Source organism: Passer montanus, unplaced genomic scaffold, assembly GCF_014805655.1.
Source record: "Passer montanus isolate IOZ18808 unplaced genomic scaffold, ASM1480565v1 scaffold169, whole genome shotgun sequence".
NCBI classification, from domain to species: Eukaryota; Metazoa; Chordata; class Aves; order Passeriformes; family Passeridae; genus Passer; species Passer montanus.
The window spans coordinates 135,256-160,322 of NW_024364159.1; the positions used below are offsets into that span (position 1 = coordinate 135,256).

A 25,067-nucleotide genomic window follows, 5' to 3' on the forward strand; every position below is an offset into this window, starting at 1 on the left:
CTTGCATGCTCCAGGAATCCTGTCCTGGGGAAACCGTCTGCCAGCCTGTTGCATGGTTGGCACTCGTGAAGTGGAGTCCTTTCTACATGAGGCACTTGCAGAACTGGGTTAAATCTGGAGTGCAGTGATCTCACAGGCAGGCCAATTGACTGCTGTTGTACTGAGGCAGTTAAATGGTAAACTTTGCAAGCAATAGGTTTTGTTTAATGAGAGATCTTTCTGCTGTGATTTGAAGGTGTGTCAGATGGGCTGTTGAAACAGTCTTGCCATTGCTTGAGGGGGTAGAAGTGCTTACTTAGGGGGTTGGTGAGGTGGAATTTTTTATTTTACTGATTTAAGATAAAAATATCAATTACCAGATGCATTCACCAGCCAAAACTAACCGCTGAATAACACATGCAGATGGTAATCTGTGGAGACAGGTGGTGTCTGACACTTGCATTTCTGTTTTCAGCTGAGGCAGGGACAGTTTAGAGCAAGGGATGGAGGACAACTTTCAAGTGGTTAGAAAGAATAGGTGCTTGGTCTGGGGAAAAAAGAGTGATGGAAACATTCCTGCATAATACTTAGTCTAGGAGGAAAACAAGATGGGAAAGAGGAGGAAAAAACTCTATAATACTAGGTAGTCTAGTTTTCTTTCAATCTGTCAAAATATCTAGTATGTACTCTCCTTTCCACACGAGTGAATCTAGTCTTACCACTGTGAAAATTTGATTGCCCTATAAATAAAACTTTTTATTTTTAAATGTAAACACTGAATGAAGTCATTAATCTTTTGTAAATGCTTGTGGCAGCTTAGCATTAGAGAGAGTACTTTTGGGGATTTTTTTTTTGCATACAAATTAATCTGTCAGGCTGTCACATTTAAGACTCTTGACAATTCACGTTTGACTGATACCACAAATTATGAGGGCCTGGTCTTCAAGCTGAGTTGAATCCAAGTGGTTTTATTATGTTTTTGAGAGCAGCATTGCATTAATTTCAGTCCAGTGTAGTCCAGCCCTGACTGTTGGTTTGCTGAAGACCTGGACTAACTGTTGACTAATTAAAAGCTCAAAACCAAGCATAGAGGCTGCTGAAGCCTTTGCATTCTACATGGTCAGGAAAGCCTATAGCAGCATCTAAACAACAAAAATGTAGGATTGTGGTGGAGGGGAAGACATCCTGTATAAGTCCAGTAGTTTGTAAGTTTTGTGCCTGTAGCTACCAGTCAGAACAATTTTTTGACCTGCTTGGCAGTTCCCTAAGAGTTTCTTGTCAGCACTGGCTTTCATATTGTGCATTTCTCTTTTCCAAGTGTTTCCCAGATGGATGTGCATACTTTATTTGGCTCTCTTCCAATCCTTCTCTTACCTGCTCATGCATGTATGTTGCTTTGTTCTATCTGCTTGCTCAGTGTTGACATTTTTGAGCCCTCTTTACTTCAGTTTCAACTGTTCTTACATATATGAGGTGTATTTTGTGAAACTGAGACTTAGCTGAAACCTTTTTTTTTTTTTTTTTTTAAAGTTTCAACTGTTCTTACGTATAAGAGGTGTATTTTGTGAAACTGAGACTTATCTGAAACCTTTTTTTTTTTTTTTTTTTTTTATATTTTTTTATTTGGTCATGACCTGATTGGGAGAAGTGATTCCATCTGACATGCCACTGATTGCGTTGTGGGCACAGTTTTTATGGATGGCAAATACAGTTTAAATTTATTGGGAATTGGCTGTCAGTATTGTGCCTAGCTTATGATCCCTTACTAGAAATGATGAGTGACAGTTGGGGTTTTGCTTTGCTTTCTTGCTTTCCACATTCCAGATTTTTTTGGGAGGAGATGATCATAGAACCATTGGAATTAATTTAATCAGATTGTGACATTGACCTTGGTAAAGCTGTTTGTTTGTTGCAGCTGCAGGGTACAAGGAGAAAAAAACACAAATATTTAAGGGTTCACCTTAATTGTTTTGTAGTTAAAGTGTCGGTGCAAGTCGACATTTGATTCAACTTTCTATTTTTTTTCTTACAAATTTCTGCAAAAACATATTTTGTCTTTCCTGATCTGTTGCGATTGCTAATACCAATGTGAGTTTCCCTTGGCTGTGAAGAGATGTCCCAGGCAGTGTGATATTTTGAGGTTATTATAGTGTCTAAAACAGGTTGTAGACCTTGCTTCATGGTTTGTTCTTGTTACCCAATTCAACAATACTCTGCTCCTAATGGTTAACTCAGCTTGATAGGAAGAAATCTTAAGGCAGTTACACAGAATTTTTCTCTTTGGAAAATGTTGCTTTAACCTCCTCAGTAAGAAGGTGTAGACTTATTTTTCTTCTAAAAAAATGAAAGTTTACATGTGTCTTGGGATTTTTCCTCCCACACCTCCATCTTAAAACTTTTGCTTTGTTTCTGTTAGGAAGAAGGCTAACACAAATGTGAGGTGTCTGTGTCCATGCTCTTTTCTGCCATCACTTTTGGATTAGTGTTGGCTCACTTGAACCAGATTTGACTGAGAAACAGAAGTGTCATTTGTATGAGTTTTTAAAAAATAGTAAGGCAAAAGAGGAGGCCCTGAAGGAATAAATCCTTGGGGGAAGAAACCCAAAACATCGTCCTTTGCACTGCTTAAGGGAAGCTAACTCTGTCCTGTGGAAACATTCAATCCTCTTTGACAAGTAGACTGAACCTCTGCCGCATGGCAAACGATTCCATGGACATTTTGAACATTTTGTGAAGGGTAATATTGACATGGGAGCAAAAAACATCAGTTGTATTTCCATTGCTTCTTGTTGTCTATATTCTTAAAGGGATGAGGTAGGGAAAGGATGAACCATGGAGGTTGTAGAGGAACTGTACAAATAAAAGCAGCTGTACCAGAGAAGTGTGATGTAGCTTGCTGCTGAATGCACAGGAGAGAATTTGTGTTATTGTAAAATACTAATTGCCAAGTGGAATTTATTTTCAGTTCTGTCACTATTTTTTTGTTTCAGGTCCTGTTTAATATGATTGTAGAAGTGCCTCGTTGGACTAATGCAAAAATGGAGGTAAGAAAAATACTTTGATATATCGGTATTTGTGGAAGTTACAGCAATGCAGTGGCTTCCAGTAGGCAGAGTTTAATCATAGTTTGGATTGTCTTTGCACATTAAAATATTCTCTGTTAAAAAATTGGTTTGAAGTGGTGCATACACTTTCCTTGCAATTGCAGAAAAAGTTGAGCTACTGATTTTTCTTGGTGGAAACAGGAAATGCATGTGGGCACTGCTTCTTGATAACCCTCTCACTGGAGAGTGCAGCATATCTGCAGCTGAGTCCTGGAGTACTGACTTTGTTTTCCAGCATTTAGACTAACTCTTGCTTGCTTATGGAGCATTCCACTCAGATGATTTAATTCATCATTTCCACTGTATAGTGTGTTAGGCCAAATCCCAGCAAATGGAGTTACAACTAAAAGAGCATTTCCTTATGACCAAAAAGAAAAAAAATATTTGGGGACTTCACTGATTGAAAGTATGAACTCCTGCAGGGAGATATTTTACAAGTAGTAAAAGCATCTGTAGTGTTTGTGAAACAACAGATCTCACCAGGATATGTCCTGTCTTCCTCAACATTTGTATTAATTTTCGGCATGCTTCCCAGATGCTTTTAAGGAAGTTTGTGGTTGAGCTGTTAACTCTTTTAATTATTGGAAATAGTACCAAATAACCTTCTTGGCCTGCTATTTGAGAATTTTTTCTCCTTTCCCTGATGATGAAACTGTTTGCCATCACAGCTGTTACTCTTCAAGCAGGGTTACCTCAGATATTTACCCCTTATTTTAAGCTCGTGATTTATCATAGCAGCTGAGTTCTTTTTTGCAGAAGATCCCTTTGACAATGCTACTTGAACTCTGCCTAAGCTCAGGTTGCTCTCCCTATGCCTTCTTCAGCACATTGTCAAGGGTAGAAAAGTTTGTCCTGTTAGATTTAGAAATCATTGATTTTAGGCTTTTGGGGCTTGATGGAGGAGATTAGATGTAATTTCCTAATATTTAACTTTTAATATCCTTAAAATTTTCTGCATCAAGTAAGGTAGTTGTCGTGCCTTGCCATCATGTCCTGGCACTCCTTCAGTCCAGACCATGGTAAGCTGCTAATGCCTGCTATTGCCAGATCTTGTCTGCTCATCTCTCCTCACATGCAATGGAAACTTCAGGACATTAAGCCCTGCATTAGTATGAATATTTACCCACTGTTACATTTCCTGCAACAGATCTTCTGCTCCTCAGCTTGTTATATTTCTGTTCTTCTTCCCTTGCTGCCCTCAGTTATCCTCTTTGCCCCAGTTTCTATGAACCAAAAGCATTGCTGAGCTCCGTTTCCATCAGTGTCCCAGGTGGCCTGTTTGAGCTTTTTGCTCTTAGGTTATGACCAGAAGCAAGCAGAATCCAGTGTGAAGCCTTAAATGTGTGAAGCTTCATCTTGGTTCTTGGGGAGGGTTAGTTTTGGAATGAGTACATACTATTGAGGTTGGTGGTTCTAAAAGGTGGAATTCTTTTGGGATGGCTTTGATGACAGTGCTTCAGGCAAAGGGCAGGGATATAAAATCAATGTGGACTAAGGGCTGTGTGCTTAGGCAGAGGAGCTATGCACCACTTGAATGTAATCACTTGAGCCCATTACAAATGTTTAGCCACTCAGATGAGTGTTTGTAAGCAAGAGCCAAGCAAACATGGGTTGGGCTGTGGTGTGGAGTGTCAAAGGGTGGTTATGGTGCAGATTAGCTGTGGTGGGTAACTCAGGCAGTGGCTATACATGTGTGGTTTGTGTATGGGCTTTGGGGGAGGATGTTACTGTTCAGCTGTGCTTCAGCTCTTCTGTCAGTGTTTCTTTAGGAATAAGAGTGCCCTCTTCAAATGGTAGCTTGACTTGTTCCAAATTGCATTAAGTTGGCATTTGGTGACTATGAGGAACTGGTGTTTGGGGAAAAGCATTTGTATGCAGAGATGATGGAAAGAGGGGGTGTTTGCAATTGGAGAGCTAGGAGCCGAGGGCAAGAATATGGAACATTTCCTCTGTGGCTGTCAAAGCCCCTGTTGGAAGATATTGTGCCACCATTTGCATGTCTGTTGAACTTGTCCTATAAAGTGCAAGAGCTTCTGACTTAAGTTCCTTTCAGTTTTTATGTTTGACCATGACAGCCTCCTTAGAAATTTATTGCTTTCTCTTCTAGATTAATTTTTTCTTGCATACTTTACAGCATTATTTAATGCCTTAATAAGCTGCTTTTTGAATATGACCCTTGAGATTCAGAGTGAGGCTATAGTTGTTTTAATAGTCCTCAAACCACAAGCATGTGCTGCCAGATGGATCTTTCTCACTGGTTGGGTATGGAATTAATTGCTTTCCATTTTAACATTTTCCTTCTCTCTCTCCCTCTCCCTGCTCCCCCACCCTTTTTCACGATCTGCTTAGATTGCCACTGAGGAGCCGTTGAATCCCATTAAACATGATACAAAGAAAGGCAAGCTTCGATATGTGGCAAATATCTTTCCTCACAAGGGTTATATATGGAATTATGGTGCCCTCCCACAGGTAACATTTTTGTTATAATGGTGAAAGTTTTCTGTCTTCTGTGTAAATTGCCTTGTAAATCTTGGATACTGCCTGAATGCAAATCAGCGGCAAGAGGGGTGATTCTCTTTGATACATTTGTAAATTAGGATTTTTTTTATGTTGGACTTTATTGTGTCCATAAATTTTGATTGGAATTTGGGTGTGGGAATAAATATGAGCTGTGTTTTCAGGAAGGAGTTAAATGATCAAGAAACCACCTATCTTTAGTCTGTGCCTCTCTACTGTAGTGATAGAATTGTCATGGTCTGCCATTCAAGAATATTTTGTCAAGTAGACCTTTTCTGCTTAAACAAGGCATTTATTTAAAACTCATTTAAGATTTTCATGTACTGCAGCTTAAATTTTACTCGGGATTTCTTAATATCTTTAATGAAGAAGAACACAAGGGGTGTTCTTTTTTAGATTAAACCTCAACTGCCTTCCTTAACATTTCTCTGAACTGTGAAACTTTACTGATCATTGAAAACTTTGAGCTTTGAAAAAGTCCATCTAATGGATGAAATTTTTAGCATAATGAAAAGCTTTAAACTTTTCCATTTCTGTGAATAACACATTAGACTTCAATTAGTACTGAAGAACATGATGGAGCTTGAAAAGAGTAATTTATTTTCTTTAACCTTAATTGCATAAGCAATGGAAGTTGAGTCCCAAAAATCTGCTTACATGATTGATCCCTGGAGAGGAGATACTAGGCAGGTTCTTGAATACAGCAGTGAGGATCTTGTTCAGTGAGCAGTGTCAGTAGACAAAGTTTCCAAATAGGTGTAGTTGGAAACCAGCAACTCCATTTTATGTTTTGAAATTTGTGTGTTCCTTAGTGCAAAGCCAGAATTATTTGAAAATGCAAATATTTTCCTGCACAAAGTGCATTATTTTGGACTTAGAATACTTTCCTCAGGATGAATGTTTGGCATTTCTTGTTAGCTGGTGAGCTGGGGAGGGCTAAACATAATTGTCATTTTTAATTTTTTACTATATTAGACTATTTGCTATCATAGCAGAAGTTGCTGTGCTGTCCAGAGAACAATATTATTCCTTCCTTCTAACCTAGAGGTGAAGAGGTGTGGCTGGGCAGAAGAGAAGTACTGGTATAATGCAGCCCTAAATAAAAAGCCCTTTGGAAGGACAAGGGGACAGAGTGTTAAGCTGCCTCAGGAGAAGTTTAGTCTAGACATAAGAAAGGACTAACTGGGCATTGGAATGGGCTGCCCAGGGAGGTGGTGGAATCACTGTCCCTGGAGGTATTTAAAAAAAGACTGGATGTGGCCTTCAGTGCCATGGTTTAGTTGATGAGGTGATGTTAGGTTATAGGTTGGACTTAATGATCTCCAAGATCTTTTCCAGCCAACATACTTGATTCTGTGAAGAGTACTGGAAAAATAAATATTAAGTTTAAATTCTCTATTGATTTCACTTCAGCAGTTTTTTGGTAATGATTCTGCTACCTAAACATATTCTTTTCACCATTTTGCCTTCCAGTATCAGTCAAGTTCTCAAGAGCAAGTTTGAGGTGGAGTTATGGTTGCAGACAGTAGAGGCTAGTAAAGAAAAGGAAGTTTTCTATAATATTTTCAACAACGCCTAGTTGGACTCACAGTTCTGAACAGAAAAGCTTCTCAACTGTAGGATGAATTACTCATTACTCATAAAAGTAAAAACAAGTAGTTGTGTAGTAATTAAGTAAGTATAACTCAGCTAGGCTTCCTTGCTTTTGCAGTGCTCAGAGCAGGGGTTTAAACTTGCCTCTTTGGTCTTAAACTCTTAGATGTCCTTTGGAATGTACATGTCTCAAAATACTCAGAAATACTTCATACCTAAATCTAAAATCTTTAAAAAGCTTATTGGGTGCTGACAAATCTATGTGTAGGAATGTGGTTAACTCAAAGCTTAGATGTGTTAGAAAACAACTTATGTTAATATCATGGTATTTAATAAGTGTAACAAAAATGTAATTATAAGATGTCCTAGCTTGATCCCAGTATCACTAGTAACTAGAAAAATCCATATTCAGGGTCCTCTGATGCTTTAATCACTGCAGTTGGGTAAAATGTATCTGTTGAGTCATTTACACTGGAAAAAGTATCCGGTGTCAGTTACCCTCATGTCGCTTGTCCTGAGTATGAGTTACTAAGTGTTAGTCCACTGGCTGTTTACTTTTTCTCCTCCCATTGAACAAGCCTGTTCTCAGAAAGCTGATGTTTTTATTGTTGCTTTTGCTAATCTTTGTAATTTAGCGGTAAGATGAGTTGTAATTGCAGTTCAGCAGCTAACTGATAGTTCTCTTTTCCCTGACAGACCTGGGAAGATCCAAACCATAGAGATAACATGACAGGATGTTGTGGAGATAATGATCCTATTGACGTGTGTGAAATAGGTTCAAAGGTTTGTATTTATCAGGATTAATTTAATTTATCAAGGTTAACTTAATAATTTGGTAGCAACTTCTGAAAGAGAAGATCAGACAGAAAACAAGAAAAGATGTGTTAATAATGTTAGGGACTGACAAAAGTATCAACAGGATCTAAAGAGAGAAAAGTTAAGAAAATGGTAGATTTTTAAAAAAGGGGGGAAAGTAGGTTTTGGTGAAGTCTTTGTACTGGTTAAAAGAGAAAATAAAAGAACAGCATCCTGAAGTTGTGTAGCTGGACAGTAAGTTTTGGGTGAAGGAGGTGAGGGTTAAAATTTTTGGGGAAGAAAAAGATTTATTTTTTTTTCCCTGTTAGCAGTATTGGAGCTAGGAATAGGTTGCTGAAAGATGAGGAGATATGACAGCATCATGCATATTAGAATTATAAAGTCAGACCCACAAAGGAGGTGGGTTTGATTTTACTCATGGGTGCTAACAGAAGTAGATCCTCTTTTCTAGAGAAGACAGGAATCTGCTGCAATGTTGCAGAGTTATGAGTCATGGAATGGATGGCTGAAAAAGAGGTGCAGCAAACACCATTAGTAGGTATAAAGGAAAGGTTTAGCTCACTGAAAGAAAATTCTACGTATCTAGAGGCAGCGAAGAATGGAGCAATGCTGTGTATTGAAATTGAGGTTATGAAATGGACGAGTTTGAAAGAGGGATCTCTTAGGATATTTAGGCAGGGGCAAATTTAATTTGTGACTTCAGTGAAAGTGGTTTACTTTGGGTAAGAGACCTAAAGATCAGTTTGCAGGGATCCAGAAAGAGTTAAAGAGGAAATATTAGCTGGCAGGGAGAAGGTTCCAATGAAAATGCAAAAATGGTTGTGTTGGTATTTCTGGGGGAGTGCTGTGTGTTTATATGTGTATATTAGAGTCCAGAGGAAGGAACAGCAAGACAGAAATTAGGACCCTGAGTTCAGAAAGTAGAGAGTCAAGGGTCAGGAAGAAGTTAAAAAATGAGTATGAGACACTTCAGACTTGCATTTTGTGGGGAAGACCAAGAAAGTGTGGGACAACTAGGGTAAAAACGAAGGAAAAAAAATTTAGCTATTTGTCTACTTAAATAAATGCTGACTGGAGAAAGGCTAGAAATACTACAGAGATGTGTACTGGGTTTGCAGATTTATCTTGCAATTTTTGTTACAGCCTGCTGGTCAAAAATGTAAAACTATTTTTTAAGGTAAAAGAGAAATTTTACGTGTTGTTTTCCAAATCTTTGTGGCATTACTTTCTGTTTCAGGTTCATTCTTCTGGTGAGATTGTTCAGGTGAAGGTCTTGGGTGTTTTAGCTCTTGTTGATGAAGGAGAGACAGATTGGAAGATAATTGCCATCAGTGCAGATGACCCAGAAGCTCACAAAATCCATGGCAAGTATTTTTGTCTTTCCTAATGCAGTTATGTCAGAAACCGCACAGCAGAATGGTACCTGAGTTTAGGCCTCCCAGGATAAGAAGAGGCAGACTGTGGAAAGGGAAGGCTTTTTTCTTTATTGTTGTTGTTTAGGTCAGGTGCTTCCTTCAAGTAGGGCATGTATGCTTTCACACTAAACTTCTAAAACAGTTTGCTTGGATTTTCAAGAAGACATGGCATGCAGTAAGTTTTTTGGCTTCTGAAACAAAACTGCCTTAGAAAGTGACCTCCAATAATTACAGGCTCACGTACTATGTAATAGTGCATATTTACCTGCTCTATGTTATGTAGCACACTACTGGTTTCCTTTTTGAAAGTGTTTGTTCCCTTTATATTTATAGGCATTTTATTGTGTTCTGAAAAGGCATTTCCAATGTCTTGCCACTTTTAGGAGGATTACTTCCAGAGTTTGTTGCTTAGTATGAACAATTAGGTTTCAGCTTTTAGCTTGAAAATTGGCAAAATAAACTGCTAATGCAGCTTACCCTAATCAGCCTTGATGATGATGAGGTGTGCACAGGGAAATATCCTGCTCAAACTTATCCTCCCTGTGATCAGACTTCTGGTATCCAAATGAAACTCAGATACTGAATAATAGCACATGAGGCATAATTCTGTTGTGTTAAAACTGCAGGAAGTTAGTTTTCATAGCACAGATAAAGTGCAGTTTTTCTCAGGATAAATGGAGATTTGCTTCCTCAAATGTAATATTACTGGGAATCATGAGACTTAAGTGAGGAGGTTTGTCTAAAATTGACAGTTAGGAAACCAAAAAACTGGATATGCCATTAGGTATGTACAATGAGAGCCTGCCCTTTGTTGGTAAGGGAGCACCAAGGTGCAGAGTGGCCTTTCTGTAGGAATAGAGCAATGCAGTAGCTTTTTAAAGAAGTGTGTTTCTCAGCCATTGAGGTTTTTTCATGGTTTCTGAATGTAAAGTGTATCACTGGACTAGCCCTTCATTCTCAGTTTTCTTGCAGGTTACTTTCACATGGAGAATACTTGACTTGTGGGGAAAGAAGGGGAGAAGAAGAGATGAGGAAAAGGAAACTCTTGGGTTGATGCTGATTAAAATCATTTGGCAGATGAATTACTGCATAGTGTTTATGACTCTTTAACTACTTTGACAGTTAGAGATTAAGAAGTTCAGCTTAAGGAAAGAGTAAGTAATAGTTTGCTGTTAATGTCAGTATCAATTTAAACCACTCTGTAATGTGCAGTAAAATGCAATATAAGTGTCAGTAGTTAAAAGAAAAGTGAATAGCATTTCATTTCTAGACACTGTTCTGCTTAAAGACTTACCTTTTCTCCCTGGCAATTTCTGAGAGAATGTGGTCAGAAAAGTGGATGAGAGAATTCAGGAGTCCACTAAGCAGGGGCAAAACTGTTGTAGTTTATTCCAATATTATTTATTATTTTGGGTTGACTGTCTGTATTTGAAAGCTCTCTCTGGTTTTTTGGTTGGTTTGGTTTTTGGGTTTTTTTCCCCCGGTAATGGCTGATTTATATCAGCTCTATTACAGCTTTAGTTTATTTGGGAGGGGAGGAGTAAGAGCTTTAATCTTTAAAAAAAAAGAAAAATAGTGGGAGGAATAGGCAAACCATTGCCTGTAGTTGATTCCTATGTGCATCCTTTCTTATCAGGTAATATGTGCAAAACTTCAAGAAGAGAACTGTCCTGAGATTCAGAGAAGTGTAGAACTACTTATCCAGTTTAATATGATTTCCCTTTGGGACTGGAGTTGCAGCCCAAGATTTACAGAAGAAAGAAATTGGGGGATAAAAAAACCCCTGTCTGCTTTCAGAAAACATGACTGGCTTGCAGTGTTTAACAGCAATCATTCTTCAGTCTGAAAACAAACAAATCTGTCGGAGCAGGCAGTACAATATGTCCTTTTATACTTGTTTTTCCCCTTTCCCAAAGTTGTTAATTATTTCAGCATAAAGGGATGGCAGCTACGGCTAAAACCAGTCTCTCCCTCTGTAATTGATGTGCTGCTGTGTTACGGAGGTGGCCTCCTGGGGAAGATGAGGCTAAGTGTTGCCTTCTAATCCTGTCCAGTCACTTCTGTATCATTTGTTAAAGATTTCCAACTGCACTGAGAATCATCACATTTGCTTTCAGCTCAGTATGTGCAGAGCCCCCAGTGAACATTTGGAAAAGATAATTTCAAGACACCAGAGTGGTGATTACTTGCAAACCCCATCCTGAGCCTGCACCGTGTGTTGACTCCCCTTGCCTCTTTAAGCACACCCCAGGTACCTGGGATATTCTCCTTCTGGGATTGTGATCGTTCTCATAAGTGCAATTGATTTTTCTGAGAGTTCACAGAACTCAGAACTGAGAAGTCACAACTTCTGAGTGCTTCTCATTGTTTATTCATAGCACTCCACTGGACTGTGTTGTGCAGGCATTTATTGATAAATACTGGTTTAAATTGGAAACCCTGCCTAGAACTCTGTTTCACACAGAGCAGTGAAAAACTCTTGTTTACAGTGACAATACCCAGGAGTGATAGGCAATGCTTAGCACCTGTTTAAGTGGGAGCTGTGTCATCAGGAGGAATAGCAGGGTATTAGTGTATTTTTGGACTAACTTTGTAAGGTAATCTGTTTGAAATAATAGCACTTAATTCTTGTGAGCATGGGGACAATCTCTCACCAAATACAAGTGGTATGTCAGATGCAGACATCTGTGTGAGAAAGATAAATCTGCACATGTCTAGTTTGAGTCTAAAAGCAACTATTTCATTAAGATCTGTCTTTGTGCCTGTTGTCTTTCTGCTCCGGCAGTTGCTAGGCAGATGGCTGATAGTGGACCACGGGAGCAACTTTAGACCTAACAACTCTGAGAAAAGACCTAAAAGTGCCTCCTTGCAGACTGAAACACTAAATCTTGGTTATAGGTTAATAGGCTTGCTTGCATTCTTTATTTTGTTGTTGCTTTTTAAATTAGTAAAATAGCCAGGAGGAGAAGTAAATTCTTGGAATAGAAAGGTTGCTTGTCTGCTTATCTCTGCTTATCTCATAGTCTGGATTGAATTTAATATATTGGAGTTCACTTGTATATCTAAAGCTTATCTAGTTTGGGTTCAGAAGGGATGAGTGATAGTTTTATGCTGTGGTTTGGTCTAAATGTATGTGGCATCTTCAAATTGGACAGGAAGTTTTACAAATCACTGGCAGTTGAAGCAGGAATTGTGTACCAAGTCTGGCTTTCAAAAGGTCATCTTGCCCTCCTTCAGCAAATTGGACTAATCATGTATTAGTCCATGGCTTTTTGGAGGTGATTTATTGGCCTGGAATCTTAGCAGCCATTTTTGCTGCCATTGCTCCCTGGAAAGGTGCCAGGATCTATTCAACAGCAGTTGGTGATGTCTGGCTCTATTGTGCTGCCCTTTGCTGGCACTGGTATAGTTAACTGTGCTATGCTGCCATTCGACTTCTACAATACACATCTCAAGATAGGGTTTAGTGATCAAACCCTAAATGGCAAAACTAAGGCATATTGTACATTTTGTACTAAATATTGTTACAGACCTTTGCATGTGAGTGTGTTTATTCACAGAGAAGCAGCACATGCCCAGAAGACCTTTGTTGTGGATTGGTGTAAGCACTCAGTATAAAGAAATTAATTTGCTGTACCAAGGCTCCCTTCCTACCCCCTGCACAAAATACACCAAATGCCTTTATATGGAATGTAGCTGCTGCTTCCTGTAAATGTTTATAAGATGTTATTAAAAACATATGTCCTCTCTTCCCACAGACCTTGTTTAGAAAGCTTGCTGCAAACATGTTGTTTTAGCTTTGCTTGCAAGAAACAGCATCTGTTGTACTAAAAATGGTAGTTTTGTACAAATGCTTTTGTTGCTCTCTTCTGTAAAACCAGCTAGAATTGGGACCTGCATTCATGTTAGCTCACTCCCTTTACAGAGAGGTAGCAGCAGTTCATGGTGCCAGCCTCTAGGGGTTTTCCTTATGGACACTGAACTGCAACCCTTAATGTGATCTGCTGTCTCTTTTTAACCCTTGGCACTTAACTTTGGTGCCCAGAAAAATGAGACCTATGGTTGTATGCAGACAGTGTAGAGAAATTCCCACTTAGAGCTCCGTGGGGAAATGCTGATAATGTATCTGTGGGAGCCTGACCTGCTCTGATACTTTGAGCAGGGCTTGAAGAACAGCATCTACTTCATCTTTTGGCAGAGATGAAACTGCTTTAGGCCATGTAAACACTTGCTGCTCCCCCACCTGCCCCTTTTACCCCTTTTAACATCAGTGTGAGTACATAGCTCTGAGGGACAGTAAGCAGTCAACTTCAAAAAAGACTGTCTTGACAGTGTTTGCTGCATAAGACATCTAATTTGTTTGCTTTCTAAAAATCATAGTAATTTGAAGCTACTTTCTGTAGATATTAGTATAGTAAATTATTGTACTGCTTAGTGTGATCTTTTCTTTTACCTTTTGCTTACTTTTTTGTTTTCTGAATGTGGGTTTTCTCCTTTCCCCCCGATATCCCGAAGAGGCAGTTCAAATTTGGAAGACAAACTGTCTTTCAGGTTTGTCTGTGGTGACTTTTAATGAACTGAAGAGGAGGTGGCTGTTGAGTGAGTGATGCAAGAGCTGCTGTTTTCCTTGTATTTTGTATTACATGCTGACTCCACAGCAACAGCATTGATACTTTTCTGGGGTTTGTTTTGTTGCATTGTTGCCCTTTTTTCTACTGCTTGCCACCAACTTCCCTAATAATACAGATGTTCTGGAGTCTTTTTTTTTTTTTTAGTCAAACATTCAAATTTTATTTGATGTTTAGTAGCTGTCCCTTATAGTAAAGAATAGTGAAGTGTAGGGATGAAGGAGAATAACTTGCAAGGAACCCAGAAAATAAAAGCAACCAATGTCCCCCTTAAGTCCTCAAAACCAGAGTATAATCCATCCATATAATGCTGTAGTATGATTGTGTTTAGTCATTGTACTTAGGCAAGGTATTTTCCAGTAGAGAGTGTGAAATTCAGGGAGACGATTCTATCCATGAAGATAGAATCTCTAACAAAGGGAGATAATGAAGGTCTGTCCCAAAGCCTATCCTAATATTTGAGTCCTTCAAATAAGTATAAATAAAACCTATAAATAAGAGACAACAGATGGAGAAAAGTACCAAGTGCCAATTAGTAGACTGTAAAACACTTGTGATGAACAGTTTTTATGGGTGTAGGAGGCAAATAACCAAGTAGGGGGAGTGGAGAAGCAGAGTTAGGAGAGACATTTGCTGGAACAGGAACCAGAAAAAAGGAGCAGCAGTGTGAGAAAGTATGCTTGATCTTAAGTAGTGTCTGGAGATGGAGGTCTGGAGTTTGTCCACTGCTGGGAGCCAAGGAAATTGCTGCAGCAGCCTGATTTGCTTTACAAACTTGAGGAGATACTGTCTCTTCAACAAGTGTTAGATACTGTGAATTTAAATTCCACAAGAGGAGGAGATGATAATGGCTCAAATTGGAAGAGGGATGTTCTCTTGCTTGGAGAGAACAGGATTATACATTGGAGTCCTGAAACTGATTTGAATTGGAGCTGCAGTTTTATTAGTGCCCAAGTGAAGCATTTGGCCTCCAACCAAGATCCCACCCTTTTCTAAATCATTCCTTCTTGGTTGGTCTTGCCCACCCATCCTAGTGAAAAGCTTTCTGTGCTCTTAAACACGTATTTCAGCTGGAAGACCTGCCTCTAGCACAGCCTTATGTGCCCTTGTTTTTTTCTGGGATTCTGCCAGTGCAATTCCCTGATCTCCTACAGACAGATGGCCAGCAGCCAAGTTCAAAATGTGTTTTACTCTGAGCCCATAAACACGTAGCCCTGTAAAGTGTGTGCAAAGCAAAAATTTACATGGGGTTCTTCAAAGTTTTATGCTTTATTCTTTGGGTAGTGGTAATGCAGTGGAATTTGGCAGTGGCATCTATGACATGCCTATTAACACACAGAATATCTTCTCACATAGGTCTGGCCTCCCACTTCAGTCTACATGTCATCTCTCTTGGTGGTCTACTGAGAATTGAATGGTCTGTAGCACAAGACCTTTTCTCTCCTCTTATTGTTTTCTTCAGAAATACTTTAATGTCTTTGTTCAGGTTCACAGTGGTAGGCATTTAGGCACTTAAAGATGGAAAGCACATGACTAGGTATGAATTCCATGGACTAAGCAACTCTAATTTTATAGGACTGGATAGACAGAAGAGTGTCTTAGCAGAAATCACTGCTGACCAGATGTCATCAAGTGAGGCATACCTATGGGAGAAGATAATGAAGGAACCAGGCAGTACTGAGAGAGAGCAAGAAGGACTAAGGAAGGGAGACATGAGTGAGTGACTTGCAGAACACTAGAGGAGAGTAACACCATGGAAGGTGGCCTGAGCAGAGTGAGGTTATGAAATAGTTGGTAGACTACAGCAGTAAAATGTCAGCTCCCATTTCCATCAGAAGTGACTGTGGAAAGGAAATAGATAGATCACACCAGATGCAAAGTATTTGGCTTTTGGGATGGACGAAATCCTTATTCCTAATTACATCAAAATAATTAGAGTAGTGTTGAAAGCTTTTCCATGTAAACATGTTGCCAGGGAGTTAATTTGTTAAGAGGTTGATAGGACCACGACATTGCAAGTGACAGAAGTGGTGGTAGTCTCAAAGGATAGCCTGTTAAAATTTGATATGCACAGCAGGTAAGGGGTGGAGGATCAAGAACTGCATCATCGATATGGCAGCATAGTCTGCAAGCTGAATTACTGTGATGTTTCATCTCCCTGTACACACCATGGCTGTGGTCATCTCTGTTTCACAAGGGTGTCCCACAAATGGAATACATTCCTCTTTGTGTCCTGTCACATCTTTGTCCATCAGGATTGTAGAGGTGGAATTGTTTATCACTGTATGCAGATACCACTCAGTTACCATCCTCAGATATCTGAGTATGCAGATACCACAAGGTTATCAGTAAAGTTAGTGTTTAGAGCTCCTGGCATGTCTTTCTCATGTCTTAAAGGGGATGAATTTGGAACTAATGTGAGCAAAAAAGTGCCTTTTAGTATAATGTTGACAGGTCAAGCCTGTATTTTGTTTAGAGGTGCTGGTTTAAAGATCCATGTATTGAAATTGTTTTTATAGTTATTCTTCCATTATCAAAAAATGCTCATAGTCCCTGCACTTGCTGGAGGAAAAATTGTGTCAGTGAATAATCTAAGTATTGCAAGGGCTGCCTGCTGAGATAAATAAGGATTTTTCTTCTCCTTTCACAAATATGGTCCTTTCATTCATTGTAACTTTATTAATGAAGGGCAGGAGATGGCTGGTTTACCTGCTTAGTGTGGTTGTGAAATAGTAAGGTAGCAACTATGGGCAGCTAATGAAATAAAGTGAAGTTTACCAATGACTTCAAAAGTATTCAGTGAAATCAAATTGCTGCAGATTCTTTAGGAAAATTAAAAAAATTAATATTCTGAAACCTGTGAGTGAAATGATCAGTCCTTTTTTTTTTATTTTTTAATCTTTTTAACCTACAGATATCGATGATGTCAAGAAGCACAAGCCGGGTTATCTTGAGGCTACAATTGATTGGTTCCAGTTGTATAAAGTCCCTGATGGTAAACCAGAAAATCACTTTGCTTTTAATGGAGAATTTAAAAACAAGGTAATGCAAAATCAAAAATGCATCATTCTGTTATGTGGACTGTGTAATACCTTGTCAAGGTTTTAGAATTGTAAAGGAGGAGGCTTAATGAAAAGAATTTTGATGGGAGGGACTTCTGTGTACAATTTATTAGGCTGGGATTAAATAATGTTTTCTGCCTTCCATTTTGTTCAGGAAAAATGCATAGGTCATTAAAGAAAGTCTGGAAAAATTTTTAGTCCTAATCCTGATGAGATTTACTCATGCATCTGTGTGTTTGTAGGTGGTTTTCAAAGCATTTTCATTCTCCATGTCAGAGTAATGAACAAATTGTCTTTTCAGGTGTTTTTATAGTCCTGTTGGTATAATTTTCTGACTTTTGTTTTTAGGGTATGCAGTTTAAGACAATGGGTTACAGATTTTTTCATATTTTGTATTTGCTCAAGGCATACTTTTTTGTGGTAAATCTCTGTAAAAACATTTGAAGTGTTTGGCTTCAAAGCCTTTTCAGCCTTTCAAAGGCTGAAAAATTACTGTCCTTTTTTTAAGAAAAAAAAGAACAGCTTTTTAAACTACTTACAGTAAGAATGATTAGTGTTTGAAAGGAGATCAGACTAGGGAATAGACTTTGTTGAAGGAAATACCTGGATTTTTCCAGAGAAATTGTATGTGATTTGAGTAAAATTACTTTGCAGCTTGTGTATTGCATGCTCTGCATAGATTATTCTTGGCAAAGAATCACAGGTTTCTCATGAATGATGTCCATGTGTCAGCCAGTTCAGCCTTGCAAGGTGCTGTCAGAGTTACATAATGCCTTCTAACCAGCACAGGCAACTTTAACGTGCTTTGTCTGGTTAAAGAAATGCCCTGACTCCCCTCTGCACTAAAACTGCCTTTTAAATCAATCAGTTGTGGAGTTGTAAGGCTTGATAGCCTGGTCTGTCCCCTGTTCTCCCAGGAACTGCTCTTAGAGGTGTTCCTGCACTGCAGAGTGACAGTAAACCAGTATCCCTGTCAGGCCATTGGAGTTCAGCCTGAAAGCACTAAATGCCCTGAGATAGCTGGTTTGGAGCACTTGAATAATTCTCAAGCATTTCTAGAGACCCAGGATGTGGCCAGGCAGCTGTGGCTGTGCTCCAGCAGCTCTGGTGAAGTTCACAATGTTCCAATGGCACTTTTCCAAGTCACTCCTTGTTAACAAATGTGAATGTTCAGTTGGCAGCTTTTTTGCAAGTTTAGCAGTCATCATCTGGACACAGGGCTTATTTTACTTTAATTTTTGGAAGTTTTTTTCATCCCAGCCCCACCCCCAATATTATTTTCCTTTCAATCAAGCAGAAACTGTTAAGCAGCTGACATATTATGTTCTTGCAAATGCTTAAGTATATGACTGGGCATTAATAAAGTAAATGCAAATTATGCCTCTAGAGGGGAAACCTGAACTCTGACCTGCATCTGTAAGGGTGGAGTCATAGCTCACACACTTGATCCCATTTAGAGCCTGGTTCAATTTTCTACAGCAGTAGGGATCTCTGTAGCATCTAGTGCTGATTTCATTTCTTTCACGTAGCATTCGTATTTTGTGTCTGCAGACTGAGGGAAAGTCCTGAATGTGTTGCCAATATATTTGATAAATAGTGTTTGTTTCTTTACATAAAAAGGGTGTACTATTCTTCAGAAATTTAATGAGGCTTCAAAGGAGGTGCCTTAAAATAACATAGGAAATAGTATATTTTAATAAACTAGTTCTGTGGCTTTTTTTCTGTTTAATAACCTTTTAATTCACAAAACTTTCCTTGTTGTAAACTAGGATTTTGCTGTTGAAATTATTAAATCTACCCATGAACACTGGAAAGCTTTGCTTCATAAAAAAGTTGATGGAGGTGCTATAAAGTGGTATGTATCCAGTCACTTCTCTTGCTCTTCATATTGTACTATACTGGTGCTATTCAACAAGTTGCAACTGTCCATGAATTACTTAGATATTTTTTTTTTAATTTGAGATGACAGGAATATGAATGGGTGTAATAATTAATTGATAATAAAGCATGATTGACTAATTGCTCCTTGTATGATGATGATTTACTGGTAAGTGGCTCCAGAAATATATTGATTAAATAGATGTGGCATTCATTACTTCAGCTTTTGAGAAATGGCCCCAGAGTGTTTGTTCAGAATTGTTTTGAGAGAATCTTGGGCCTCTTGTCATTGTTAATTGTGTTGTTTTGGGGAATTGAAGTTTGTGCAGTTTATTCTGTAGGACCTTAAAAACTCATGATCAAACTCATTTTTGGTGTGAAAGGATACAGATTCATAGGGAAACATTTCTGCCAATGATGTTGTCCCAGAGTTTGTCTGGAAATACTGTAGGTGTCTGCTGCTTTATGTAGGTGTAGAATTTTGGCCTGTTTTTCCTTCTTGTTAGATACTACAGCTGGGTGGCTGAGGTAAGCTGCTGTTACTTCAATGATCTGGGTCCAAATCTGGCCATTCTGCAAGGCACATCATCTCCGCTAGCCATCTAGTTGTTCCTTAGCTCCCTCAGGAAGTGCCAGTTTATTTCTGCTGACTTCTTGGGGGAATTTAGCTTCTTAACTGTGGTCCTCTGCACTGTATCCAGGCTAGCAGCCAAAAGCACTGTGAGAGCATTGCTTGCATTAATACAGAATACACAGCCTAGACACCTCCTCAAACTCAGAGAAACAAAGAACACCCTTCCACACACCTGTTCCTTCCAGCCTTACTTTGTGGCTTTTGCTTCCTCATCTCTTACAGATACACATTTCCTAGCTCTATATGTGATGGTGGGCTTTTCCATAAGCACTGAATTGTGTGTGGCTCTTTACTGCTGATGGATAAAGCAGCTTTTTAATTTTATTTTTCAGCACAAATATTCTGGTGAATGGCAGCCCATTTTGTTGCAGTGAGGAGGATGCCCGATCGATTGTGCAGTCAGTAAGGATATTTACTTTTTTTCATCCCTTTTTTCCTTTTAATGGTGAATTGGAAAATTCAGAACTCCAAAACTGAAATAAAGCAGCTAAATTGGAATAGTCCTTCTTTAAGCAAAAATTTAAGTAAAGGAGGAACAGAAAGGTTGTGGGGGAGAGGTAAGCGCTGTGATATAAACTTTTCATTGCAGTGGTCCAGTTGTGCTTTATGGAAGGTTCATTACTGTTCTGGTGAAGTTCTTTTTCTTTTTTTTTCTCCTTCTGTGGTGCTTTTTCTTCTGATCCTGAATAGCAAGATGGATTGCTGTTTGTATCTAGCCTGCTGTCTTCTCTGTCTCCCCTGTTGCCATGAGTTACCACCCAGTGTTAGGACTCATTGACGAGCTGACTGTAGTCCCTAATCACTAAACAGATCCTTTGTTTGTCTACTTGCATAATTAAATGCAATGCCGAAAGAGATTGGATGCTTATTTAAATTTTTCTTAAAGAATACTTGTCATATTCTGAAAATTAACATAAAATTAAAACATGCAGGTTTCCTGTTCAGGCAAGAAAAATGTCCTGCAGGTTTGATGCTTTCATGTGCAAATGTTAGTGGAGGAGAATTTTTTCCATTTCAAAATACTAGTTTCGATGCCAGAAATTAAGCAAGGTTTCCAGAAATTACATGGAGAAATGTGCCCCCAAGTATTACTTTTTCTTTTCTAACATAGGCTGTGATTGAGCCTGTGCTCATGAGGTACTTCGCATGTGTGCATGGCTGCCAGGGCACCCAGTGTTTCGACTCAACAGTCACAGCAATTATGCAAGCTCAGGTGTCAAAGGACACGCTGTCACTGTCTGTGCAGTTAACATTCCAACAGCATTTCTAGTAAGAATGTGTTGTCCTGGACGCTGTTTTGTTACAAGCAAATAAGACTCTCAGTTGGAAAGAATTGTTGGTTTAAGTCATAAAGATGTGTCAAACCAAACTTTTTTCCTATTCAGATACCTTGCTTTCTGCACTTCTTTTAAAGCATCTCTGTGTTGCATTTGTGAATGTTGATTAATGGGACTGTAAATTTTAAATGAAAGAAAAACTCATTTTGGAATTCAAATATGATTTTAGACATGTCAGTCGCAGCTAATAGCAAGTATTTACCTTCTCTGTACTTCCAAATTTACAATAACTATGAGTCTTTAAATGTAACTAAAACTTCAAGTCCAAATATATTTGAATTGTGACAAATGTGCAAAGGAATATTTCCTTTTACATTCTCTGCTCTTTGTACTTTGAGGCATGCAGGGCAAATAATTATTAAATCAGCAGTATGTCTTACTTTGTTTCTCAATAACAAATTTTTTTTTACGTGGTTTTTGGGGAAGGAAGTTAGTAAAATCAGTTCATAAAATAGATACCTTTTATCAAACTGTAATGCCTTTCTTATTTGAAAGCTTCCCTTCTTATCAAATAGTATGACTTCCTGTCTTTTTTTGTGCCTCACATTCATTTAAGTGATGGTGTTTTTGTGAAGTTGTTCCCACATATTCCTTTCTATCATTCTGTTTCAGTTCAGTCTAAGTATTTTAATTGCATCTTTGAAGGGCACTGCCTCTTGGTGCTTTCCAGACAGGGAAGATATGCAATACTCTATTATAAATGCTGTTCATACTGCATGCAGTTGCCAATTTGCTATAACTAAAGTAAAAATGGCCTTGAAATAGGAATTGTGGACAGTTGAACTCTAAATATAAGCAGGAAGGTTGACTTGCACATTTTAAGCAGGTATCTTTTTGTCTAATACACTACACTGCGTGCTTTGGTTGTCAGACATTCATCTCTTTCACACTGAAGTGAAAGTACGTGAGTGTTGGCTGCAGAATTTTAATGGCTGTGGTGATTTCAAATGAAAGCTGCCTGTGTTTGCAGAGGGTTTTGTTTGGGTTTTTGGTGTTGTTTCTTTTTTTTTTAATTTAAACTAAAAGTAGACACATTTTCTTCTAATTTATATCCATCAATTAGGTCCTGGATAAAAACAAAATAATGAAAGCTGAAGCAGATCTTGTATGCAAGTACATTGAGAAATTTATTTCAGCTACTGCAAAATTTCTGAGCTATTTCTGCAGTGAGAGCTGGTTCCCTACAATTCTTTTTCCAGTGTCAGATTTCAGTTGCAGCATTTTTGAGCAAGTGATTATTGCCTTAAATCAGATATATTGAGTTTCAAAAAAACTCTGGAACAAAACAAAAAAAACCCCAAAGACACCAAAAGCCAAGAGGTAACAGTCACTACTGCTGTGGAAGAGTTTTTACGGTGAGGAAGAGAATTATAACAGAACTAAACAGAAAATGTTCAAATCCTTACCAAGCGTGCACTAATCAGAATTTCCTATAGATTTTGACTGGGTAGTTCCCAAGGTAGTCCAGTTGTTCTCAGAATTATTTGACCTTTTGTTACTTTACAGATGAGGAACTAGAATGGCTTGTCTGGGTTGGGGAATTTCCACTCCACTGAGGGAGTTTCTAGATGGTTGGCATCTTGGGGGCAAGCTAAGAATGATTCCACAGCAAGTGAATTGTCATGACAATCAATTCCAAAGAGATAGAAGATAACCTGTGCATATAAGAGCACATACTGAACATTTGAACCAGCCAAAATTACACCAGACCCCTGCAACTACAAATTTAGATGAATTTTAACACTACATAGTGAAAATTTCTGATGTTCTATAGCCTCTGAAAGTTGTTTCATCTGTGTCTCAGCTCCAGCGTCAGTATATGTTGCACACTAAACCCAGGAGTCATAGAACTTTGTAGATGAATGTGTTAGTGCTAAGATACACTGTTTATTTCAGGCTTTTAAGTGTTGCCATCTGTAAAACTGACCAGAACCACCAAGCCTTTGTTTAATATTAATCTTAAGAATTACTTGCTCTGTGAAGAAGCTGCTGAGGACTTTGCAAGTTGGAAAATCTCCAAAACAATCTATATATAGTTAGTAGAGCAATGTTTCTCAGACTTAGCACATAAGTCTCTTATAATACTGGAAAGTGAACTAGGAAAGCTTTGCTGGTGGATGTCTCTTTTGATAAAATGCAGAACAGTGTTTTACAGGGAAAAATATTTGGCTTTTCCTGATTATTTAAAGAAATCTCTAACCAAATTTGAATCTGTATATTTATTGATGTGTTTTGGATAATTTAGATCTAAGCAAGAAAGTTTGTTTACTGCCTTTCTCCCTACACACTTTCTGTGAGGACATTTCCATTTGGGATTTAGTAAAGGTAGAATTTTCTGTAGTGACCAGTAGTGAAACAAAAGGTTAGTGAGGTTGTTAGTCTGGGGTTTGTTTTTATTAATTAATTATTTTATTTGGTTTTTAAAAGGTGTTCCAGGTGAAAGTATTGTGTAGTGAAGAGAGTCTTGGTTCAGTGAGATGAGATTTTGATCTGGTCATGGTGGGAAAGTACTGAGTCCTTATCTCAGGCTTTTTGAGCAGAAGTGGCAGGCACCTGTTTATAACTGGTGACCTCTGGATCTCCCTGCCATATGAGATAAAGCTTGGGTTTTGCTGGAAAGAGAGGGGATATTCTGCTGATGGGATCTGGGTTATGTTTGTCATACTGGGTACCTCCTTTCAGACCAGTCACATAACCCCTCCCCATGAAAATAATTACCCTGGGTGAAGTGGGAAGAAGAATACTGCTTCTTCCTTCCCTCCTCATGGGCTTTGTTCTGCTCTTCAGTGTTCAGAGCCCTGTGCCTGCTCAGATGCAGGAAGGCTGTGTCACACCAGTGCAGCTCAGCCCGAGTGCTGCTGTGCTAAGGAAAGGCAGTGGAAGATTGTTACATCCTCATCATGAGGCAGGGTGATCCCAGATGTGTTAAAAGTGTCTTTAATTTTGTCCTTTAAGTTACAGGACAAGACAGACTGCACACTCCCTGTCTGATTGAATAGTGGCATATCCAGCTTTGAAATGCCAGACCTGAATTTTAAAACAAACAGTCACTTTCTGCAGATTGGAATTATTCTGTCAAAATGGAATTGTAAAAGAGAATCATCACACATTTGTTTTAAATAGTTTGCTTGTGTATTTAATGTAAATTGTATGTGTGTGTAGGTATTCACATGCATACCTGACAGTGAAGCATGTAAAAATCCCTTTCTAGTTATTATACTCTTTAGATGTAAACAACAAATCCTGTTATTCTCAAAGGTGGTACAGTCCTCAAAAATCCCCATTGCATTAGATAAGATGTTAATCTATCACTCATTCTTTATGTGCTTTGTCTTTTATGAGCAACAAAGAAATTTGAACAGTGGAAATGAGAAATCTGTAAGGTAGAATATTGTCCTGTGGGGGCAACAGAAAATTCTGGTTTAGTTAGTATCTCTTGACTTGAGCATTAAAATACTTTTGAATTTGGGTGCTATCTGTGAAACCTTAAGTAAGTACTGAGATGTTGGTTTGGGTTTTTTTCCTATCTTTTTTTTTTCTCTATTTTAGGCACCAGCATTTATGAATGGAGAGCCTGTTTCCCCAGAAGGTACCTTTTTTCTGAGTTGTCATATGACTTCTCTTAATTGCTGGCTTTAAAAATTGGCATGAAAACTGTTTTGTTGCAAAAAGGCAGTTTTGTGTATATGAAAATTATAATAGTTAGATCCTGTCATATGGTATTGCCTGTTGCCTGCTAAATAGAACATGAACAGAAATTCATAAATGCTTTGTGGGAGAAGATTACTTTTGCATGAAAGCGTAGTCCACATAAAAAGATAAGAAGACAAAATTTTTCTCTTACTGATCATACAAGGCAAATGCATGACATTTATCCTTTCTAAAGGAGATAGGTTGCTTTGCCTTAGTTTTTGTCCGTTCCTCACAGTAGCTAACTAATCAAATAAACAGCTCCTTTCCTAAAATTGACATTACCATACCTACTTTTAAAGTGTAAGTTCTAAAGACAAAATTTTATCCTGTCACTGTTATGACTATTTTTCTTGTTAACAGAACATGTGTTTTTCTTTAAAAAATAAGGATGCATCCTGCATTTTCAGTTTT

General features: G+C 38.4%; 1 protein-coding gene across 1 annotated transcript in view; it reads left to right on the plus strand.

The window, feature by feature from the left end:
* Positions 1-25,067, plus strand: part of PPA2 (inorganic pyrophosphatase 2) — a 34,746-nt gene that overhangs the window by 8,958 nt on the left and 721 nt on the right. The window contains exons 4-11 of the mRNA XM_039703782.1: positions 2,970-3,023; positions 5,433-5,552; positions 7,890-7,976; positions 9,247-9,373; positions 16,967-17,094; positions 18,884-18,969; positions 19,959-20,028; positions 24,513-24,552. Coding sequence (XP_039559716.1) covers positions 2,970-3,023; positions 5,433-5,552; positions 7,890-7,976; positions 9,247-9,373; positions 16,967-17,094; positions 18,884-18,969; positions 19,959-20,028; positions 24,513-24,552 — 712 coding nt within the window. The remainder of the gene's footprint in view (positions 1-2,969; positions 3,024-5,432; positions 5,553-7,889; positions 7,977-9,246; positions 9,374-16,966; positions 17,095-18,883; positions 18,970-19,958; positions 20,029-24,512; positions 24,553-25,067) is intronic.